Source organism: Capsicum annuum, chromosome 1 (assembly GCF_002878395.1).
Source record: "Capsicum annuum cultivar UCD-10X-F1 chromosome 1, UCD10Xv1.1, whole genome shotgun sequence".
NCBI classification, from domain to species: Eukaryota; Viridiplantae; Streptophyta; class Magnoliopsida; order Solanales; family Solanaceae; genus Capsicum; species Capsicum annuum.
In genome coordinates this window covers 3096188-3105095 of record NC_061111.1, presented here as the reverse complement: position 1 = coordinate 3105095, position 8908 = coordinate 3096188, and the positions used below count along the sequence as shown (strand labels likewise).

Here is an 8908-nt window from a genome sequence, read left to right as displayed (position 1 = left end):
CTCCTAAAATCAAGCATTGGTTACCATTTTGAATACAACTGTACTTGGCTCCAACTTACAGCATTAAATTTTATCTTAATCTCCATTAATTATTCTGATTTTTAAGAGTTGAGGTTAGTATTTTTTGTTTTATCATTTACTGAACCGATTTTTGGAGATTTTTGAATGAAGTAATTGTTGCATATTCTTATTAAGTATTTTTTAGGGTTTCTTTTTTAACAAAATTTTCGAAATCGTCCATTTGAAGTACGATATTAACAACTTAGTACTTTGTTAATGGAGTATTCTCCTTAATTCAATTTTGGGATTTTTCGAAAGAACAAATTGTTGCATGTTCTTATTAAGTATTTTTGGGGGTTTTAATTTAACAAAATTTGGTTGTTATTTCATTATTGTTCCTTTTTTATTTCAAAATCGTCCATTTAAAGTAGAAATAAACATATTTGTACTTTGTTAATGGAGGATTCTCTAGATACAAATTCGGTAGTTGGGTTTGTTCCCAGAGTTTTTGACTACGAGGAACCTAACTTTGTTGAAAACAGATCTAAATTTCGTAATGACCCCAACAAGATGAAAGAGATTAGAAAAGCTGCTGCTGAGAAGTCGAAAAAAGCAGTTGGAAAATCATCAAGATTATCCAAAAAAGATGATTCTGGACATCCACGTCTTCCTAAGGTATATATAATTTTTTCGTTTTTGATGTTGGGTATATAAATTTGTGGTGAGCTTTTTATTTGAAATACAGTGATCTATATAATTTAATATACATAAATGAATATTGGGTTTATGTAAATTCGTATGTATGTATTACACATACATTACTCAGCACATATACATAAGTTAGTTTTTCCATTACGTTATGCTATGTTAGTTCGATGCACTGAACACACAATGTGTATATGAATAATATATACATAAACTTCAATATGTTGTTAATACTGCGTTGTGTACTTCATATACATCATATTTTCTGTGTATATGTGTATATTTTTTGAAGAGGTATTTAAGGTAATGGATATTAGGTATGTATAGGTTGACATATACATCACTTCTGATATTTTGTTTGTTGTGTTTTTGAACCAATAATTCTCTCAATTTAATTTTATGTATATGATAGTAATATACATAAGTTTAGCATTTAATTTTGCAATGCATGTTCATATTGACATATATATGTTTTGTTATTTTAGTGTTTTATATAGTTTGTGTTTTATTATTTTAGTTTGATGCACTGAACATGTCATGTGTTTATGAATAATATATACATAAACTTCAATATGTTGGTAGACTACTACTGTGATGTGAACTGCATATACATAATGGATATCAGCTATGTATATGTTGACATATACATCACTGATGATATATTGTTTTCTGTGTTTTAGAACCAATACTTCTCACAAGTCAATTTTATGTATATGTTAATAATATACATAAGTTTAGTGTTATTTTTATTTAAAAACACATGCTCACATATCATGTGTTGTTTCTTTCTCAATAGGGTATGAAATACAGGATAAGAAAGGTCCCTGTGCATTCGTTGCATTTTGATAGTTATTGCAATCGAAAATTTGGAGAAGAAATAAAAAATTATCTTGGTGAAGAAGTTGTAAATTTGTTTCGGTAAATAATTTTTGGTTCATTACTAGACCCCGAATTGTATTATCAGGGTCAATTATTCAAATGCTTACTCTTGCTTGAGATAGAACAAGACAATCCGGATGAAATACACGTTTACATGCAAGAAATCACACTCAAGTTTACTATTATTGAGTATGCCATTATATCCGATCTTAAATATTCAGGAAACATCGAGGAGCACCTCTTTTCTGTTACATCAAAGTCCGCATTAATGATGAAGTATTTTTCAGGATCTAAGGGTTCTGTCAAAAGGAGTCTCTTTATAGAGCGTTTCAAGATGGGCAACTTTGAAAATAATTCTGATGTACTAAATATGTCAATAATTTACTTCATTCACACCTTTCTATATTCACAAGTATGTGATTCTACAATTAGCAAATCAAATTTTGTGATGGTTGAGAATGGTAGTTACGAACAATTTCCATGGGAGAAGAGTTCATTTGAAAAGCTTATTGCATTGTGGAGACATGACTTTTTTGTTGCGCAACAGTTATACTCGATGGGGGGAATGCCTCATGTGCTGAATGTTTGGATGTATGAATGTTGTTCTGAGGTAGACAGTACGATAGCCAAGCGGGTGGGAAATGTAATTCCCCAAATTTTCAACTGGCAGGTGGTTGGAATCAAAGTTAGGTACGAGAAATTTATGGTTGGTATGTTCGGCAAGGTAAGTATGATGTATATTATTTCGATCTTAGTTTTAATTTTCAACGTGCTTACTTTAACAGACTGTTAATGTTGCTATTTTTTATTGTTTAACATTTTATATTCAACGATATACGACCAACTTATGAAGAAGTACAAACTCTTATTTTGCAAATGATTGAGGAATTTCAATTAAAAGAAGCTGAAAGTGAATTTCTTTCAGAAATTGCTGTAGATTGTTCCGATAAAAGACCTGCTATCGACGTACAGTCACAAGTGGACCTCGATATACAAGGTTTTGAGGAATTTAGTACGGTCCTTCCTATAGAAATTCTCAAGAAGACAGGTTTGATTACTGATGCTTCAACATCTCATCTGACAAAAAAGCGAAAAACAGTCTGTTTTGATTCCACAATTGCCGAGGAGCAAGTTTGTTAGAAAACACCATCTTTTGTTTCAACAAGAACTGTGCCAACCTAAAAAACAGCTTCTTCAGGTTCGGAGCGTATTCATGCCGAAAAGACAACTCTATCATCGTCACTCAAGTCAGTTTGTCAGAACAATTCTGATGAAAAGTGGGATGATATAAAGTTATTTTTGCAATCTTATGTAAGTTCATTCATATCTAATAGTCACCTTTCTTCAGCTTTTGACATGCTGGTATACACAAAATTCAACTTTCATCAACATGTAGTCTTATGTAAGTTCATTTTGACATGCAGGTTGACACAAAAATCAGCTTTCTTCATGATCTAATAGTCAAACATCATCAAGACTCAAATGAAAAAAATGGATAAACAACATGCCGAACTCATCCAAATGTTGAAACACAACAACCAAGAAAATGAAAAGGTACACCAAAAATAATTTAAGTTATACAATTCATGATTTTGTATTTCTTTTTGCTTCAATTTTGTGCATTTATACATATTCTGAATTAGAATTGTATTACGTATTATTTAACTATTATTTGTACAATGTTTTATAACATACATAAAATGCTTACTTTGTGTTATATAATATACAAAGAATATGCCATGTATATAAACTATTTCTCATGGAGTTGATAGTAGCAATGGCATAGTAGCTGCCAATTATGTTATGTATATTAACTAATATACACAAATATTTTAAGTTAAATACACAATATAATCGTAAGTTATACTCATAAATATGATGTGTAGTTTATAGCTATGTATATTATATACATTTTATGTTTGTAATATAATATACATAAGTTGTTACACTGTGGTATATAATATACCAACAATATGCTATGTATATTAACTATTTCTCATGGAATTGATAGTTGCATTGGCATAATAGCTGACAATAATGATAAGTATTTTAACTAATATACATAACTGCTTTATGTTAAGTCCACAATATAATCACAAGTTATACTGTGTGTATTTTATAGCTATGTATATTACATTGCAATGGCATAGTATCTCATATATCTATTACAACAAACTATAAAGGTTCATGTTTTGGATGGTTCAACTGTCGGAGAAAAATCAACACAAGCTCAAGTAGACGAGATGGATATCATGCAGAATATTGAAAGCATATAAAAAGGGGTACTTTTTTAAACATACATTATTATTAGATCAGGTTGATGTTATCACATTTTTTCTAAAGAATATACTATATTATTTCAACACCATCAACAAGAGGGAGAAGAAAAAATAGGAAATGTACCATCTAAAGAAGATGTTGAAGATATTAAAATCTTCAAAACCTTGAAAGAAAAGGGGAAAAAGGTATTTACTCACAAGTGATAATTATACATACTTCGTTACATATATTACTTTTTCGTTACTTCTTTAATTTTATGATTTTTATCCAGCTTAGAATTTGGTATAAATTGAATGTTGTTTAACGACAGTTAAATTTGCGTTACAATGTATACATATTGTATTATATGTATATTATTATAATATACAAATATGCAGCACAACACAAATTATGAAAGCAATTAACATAAAAAATAATAATTATTTTTTATTCGTAGATTTTCAACGAGACAGATAAATCAACAGACGTATACTCTGCCGATGATCCAATGAATGGTCACTATTTTGATTGGAACCGCAGTCCCATACAACAACAATCACAGGTTAAAGATCTCAGAATTTAATGTTTACAATTAAAACATTGAACTGACTTAGCTATGTATATGTTTTACATTATGATTGATAGGATGTCAAAGGATGCAGTGAGGATAATGCTACTGCCAGCCTAGATGCTCTTGTAGAATCCGTGGTAAATTACAATTCCGACAACACCAATGTTGGAACATCTACTACTGTGCATGTCCATAATGATCATATGGTAAATGAATAAAGTCATTCTTTTTCAGCCATAGATCAAATATGTAAGAAATGTACTATTTTTTTGCTTACAGTTAAATCGAACTAATGATCTACTTTTGTATATGTTTTGTGTTATGTTTTCAAGGATGTTGAAGGAGTTAGTGCTGATATTGGGCCTGCCACATTGGAATGTCTAGTCGCAGCTGTGAAAAACTAAAAACCTGATAATGATAATGATAATGTTGGAACATCTAATATGCAGGTAACTTCACCAAATTTTTTTTTGCCCTGCATGTCTTAATTTTCACACATGACACTACTTCTATGTGCACGTTAAACCAAATCTAACAATACATACTTTAAATTTAATCTTAGGTTGATTATTCGAGTACACTTTCTGAATCGGATCAAGTCGAGTTAGATGGGATATTGAAAGTTATTGCAGCACCAGTTGATGACGTTCCTATAGAAGTAGTTCCATCAGCAGGACCAATTGTGAACCAACACGACATCTCTGATTGTCAGCTTTCTCTTGATTTTTCTGATGCTGTTGTCGCGGCTCATCAAGATGCAAAAACCCCTGCTAAGGTTGCTAAGAGAATCAGGATGAGATCCAAAGTTTTCAAGTCTCCATAAACAACAAAATATGCTTCTGGATCTAAAACAATTGAGGATCAGATCGAAGAACAGAAACAACAATTCGCTTTTGATGATTTTCTAATATCTGACACTATGCCAAGCAGTGTAATTGAAGATTTCAAACAGTGAGTGGAGGAAGGATTATTGAAGTTTCATGTTAAAAAGTAAGTTTTTATCGATATTAAAATTAATTATTTCACTCAATGAATGTACTACATTTTTTTTTATAATAACAAATTTAATTTTTTTTTTATAGAAAATATGATGATGATCCCTACAAAGCAAAATCATCTTCGCTAGGAGTTCATGAAATTGATTTTGTGGTTGCTCATGCACGGACAGAAAATTGATTTTACTTGATGTCTTAAAAGAAAACGTGTTGGAACAATGAGGTATTTAAACTTTTTAATTTGATAATTTTTCGTTTTTACTTGTTCTGTTATGTTGCATACATACTAACACAACAACATATGTATATGTCTACCTTAATATATGTATTAGATTACTAATGGCTATGTATGTTTATAGTTGATAATCAGTATGTATATTAAATAATATACATCACTGAATATATATAGTTATGAACTTTCTGGCATATTCAGGTTTCATCATATTTAATGTATATGCATTTATTATCTAGATGTATGTCTACAAACACTATTCTTAAAAGTATGTGATTTTTATTATATAGGACATAATTCGTTTCATTTTTTCTCCTCTTTTGTAGCATATTGATGTCATTTTCTATCATTTGCGGAAGAAATCGAAATTAAGGAGCGATCAAGATTACAGGTTCACAACAACCAACTATTTTTTCAAGAACTACATTGACAAGACATACTCCATATACTATGAAGACGATACAGATACAGTCCTGACTACACAACAAGATTATGTTGAATCTGTTCACGTTGTTCTAATTGAAGAGGCAATAACACATATAATCAAGGGATATTGCATGCCATCTGGTTTACCATGGCACCAAGTTGATGAGGTGTATGTTCCTATCAATTGCAATGAGAATTTTCACTGGGTGTTAGCCGTTATTGCCCTGAAGGATAAACGCATACGCGTCTACGATTCGCTGTCCAGACGAAGAAGCACAAAATCAATTACTGAGATTCAAAGTTGGCTAAGATGCTGCCAACTTACCTCTCTGACAATAATTTTTATGATGAAACATCTCGTACAGATTGGCCTAATCTTGAAACATATAGGGATAAGATTACTCAGACGATACAAATTCTAAATGAACATACCTTTGACGTTGAGTATGTTCAACATATTATGCAAAAAGAAAGCGACAGTGTGTAAGTATACTTATATATTCTTTTTATTTGTAATATTATTGTACATGTATTAATGTATTTGTATTTTTCATTGCTAGTAAGTATTACGTAATAACTTCTATTATTTTTTGTAGGTATGACAGGGATTGTGGAGTCTTTGTTGTTGGTTATGCAGAATACCTAAGTGAAGAAATGAACGTGCCTTCTGATGGTTTTGAAGCTTTATACCGTAGAATGCGTTACGCCATACTACTTTGAAAATATGGTATTCAAAAAGCAAAGAAAGGTTATATTAGTGAAAATGATGACCCTCCAAGACCAAAGTCAAGAATTATACAAATTTCAGATGATAATGCAATAGTTTGTATTGAGTAGTCTTACTGAAGAATATTGTTAAGATTTTTAATGTATTCTGCTGAAATTTGTTAGGAATTTTTAAAGTTTTAATTATTTTAGTTGTTTTGTAAGGTAGAATACAATATTTTTTTTTAATGAATATGATGAAGTTTTTATTTGACATATGTATTTTTTAGCAATGACGAATGCAATTTTTGATGAATGTTGCATATGACAATATTTACATATATTTGTTGCTGTTATGTGTGTATATGTTTTCATATACATTGTAAACAATAAAAGTTAATACTGTATATTGTAAAATATACATAATTGTAATGTGTGTATATATTTTAATATACAAAAAAACATCCTAATTTTAATCTGTGTATATATTATAATATACATATTACATTATATAACTAACTAATAAATGCTGAAAAAAATACATAAGTATACATTTAATTAAAAAAAAAATATATTAAAGAAGTAAGTTAATTCAACGCTATATGTAAAATTCATAATATTTGTTTTTAAAATTTTTTGTATACAACTATATGTTTACATTTACAACTCAGACGTTATATAACAGAGCTATGTATATTAAATTATCTACATTAATTAATATACAATATACATAAAACATATATCTGAGTTAAAGGCTATAAATACAATTTATGTATGTTATATAATATACATAACTGTACCACCTACTGGTTTCCAACGTTATTTCATTTCTCTTCATAAGTATATCAAAACAATAAGTTAATTCAACATTATACAGAAAACACATAACAGTTGATTTTCAAAATTTAGTTTTTAAAAAAATTAAACATACACATCACAGTTTTTACATTAGAGCTATGTACGTTTTATGTTAGACAAGTTACCATTGTTTGATAATATACACAACTGTGTTACTCTAGAATATTTCAAAGCACTTATGAAAATACACCAGCGTATACATAAAAATCACAAATAAGAAAAATAAATTAACACTAAAATTAAATCGAAATAAATAATCATTTATTTAAAAGAAAAAAAACACGAAAATAAATCAGTTATACTCTTCAAGAGTATAGAAAAACAATAAACTAGTTCTCCTTTGAAAAAAAACTACATGAACACCTATTGTGCCCTTCATGGCCGCATCGTCCATAACGATTTGTGCTTGAAGAAAGTGTTTCACTTGATTTCTTCTTCCTCCCCTTCTTCGGTCTACCTGGAAGTCTTTTGTATAATGGGGGCAACACTTCTTCTTCATCTACACTATTGGGAACATTCCAGTCTTTCTTGTCTGGCATTGGAACGATTGGAACCTCATATGTCTTGATCAATGTGTTTGGCTTGTAGTATTCTGAACAGTAATCTCCAAAATCTTTTACATGTTTAGACTTCAATACAGCTATAGCGTAAGCACAAGGGATTTGATCTATTTGAAACCTCACACAGTTGCATGAGCCATTTTCTAAATCAACAATGTATCTTCTCCCATATTCATAAACCGAATATAATGTTGAAGAAACCTTCACCTAAACAATAAATAACAAAATTCCAACCAAATATTTTTTACTGAAAATATAAATTTAAATACCCTTATTTTCAGTCAAACAAATAATACATATAAATACACATTTCAAAAAGTTAAAGCTTATACATATCGTCATTCTCAAAGTTTTCACACCGTTGAGAGTAAGAATTTCTTCAAATCGACGACCTAAAGTGGTACTTGTATAAGAAGCTATTTCACTGTTCTTACGGTTCCAAGAACCAAATAATATTCAAACTTCTTCTAAGAATCCATGTATTGTCAATCCCCGGGCCTCTACCAAACAACCATTAATACACTCAGCAATATTCAAGGTCATCATCCGACCTCTATTTACCGGTGAATGACATCCACTCCACTTTTCATATCCATCTTCTTGTAAATATTTTTTCACGCTCGGATCAGGTTTTTCAATCTTTGCCATCAAATATTCAAAATCATCTTTCCTATAAGCTTTAGCCATTGAATAAAACAAATCATTGATACTTTCTTTG

General features: G+C 29.8%; 1 protein-coding gene across 5 annotated transcripts; it reads left to right on the top strand.

Moving 5' to 3' along the window:
- The first annotated feature begins 537 nt into the window (after positions 1-537).
- LOC107840455 lies at positions 538-6843 on the top strand. Of its 5 annotated transcripts, XR_007056913.1 has the most exons (12): positions 538-675; positions 1502-2308; positions 2522-2632; positions 2783-2895; positions 3009-3138; positions 3768-4405; positions 4489-4620; positions 4747-4863; positions 4977-5404; positions 5497-5632; positions 5968-6550; positions 6664-6843. XR_007056913.1 is itself a non-coding variant. In XM_047414421.1 (4 exons), the coding sequence occupies exons 1-3, from the start codon at positions 571-573 to the stop codon at positions 2612-2614; spliced, it is 375 nt and encodes a 124-aa protein (XP_047270377.1). In that variant the 5' UTR covers positions 538-570; the 3' UTR covers positions 2615-2895; positions 3009-3067. The 5 variants fall into 5 exon arrangements, 1 of the variants encoding a protein (XP_047270377.1); XR_007056912.1 differs by having other exon boundaries at positions 1502-2632; XR_007056910.1 differs by having other exon boundaries at positions 1502-2895.
- Positions 6844-8908: the final 2065 nt, after the last annotated feature.

Bases quoted from the DNA above. Each gene is read 5' to 3' on its own strand.
- LOC107840455 (XM_047414421.1), top strand. From the start codon at position 571: ATGAAAGAGATTAGAAAAGCTGCTGCTGAGAAGTCGAAAAAAGCAGTT. The intron at 676-2,131 runs GTATATATAATT...GTTGCGCAACAG, and splicing joins GACATCCACGTCTTCCTAAG to TTATACTCGATGGGGGGAAT. The intron at 2,309-2,521 runs GTAAGTATGATG...AAATTGCTGTAG, and splicing joins TGGTTGGTATGTTCGGCAAG to ATTGTTCCGATAAAAGACCT.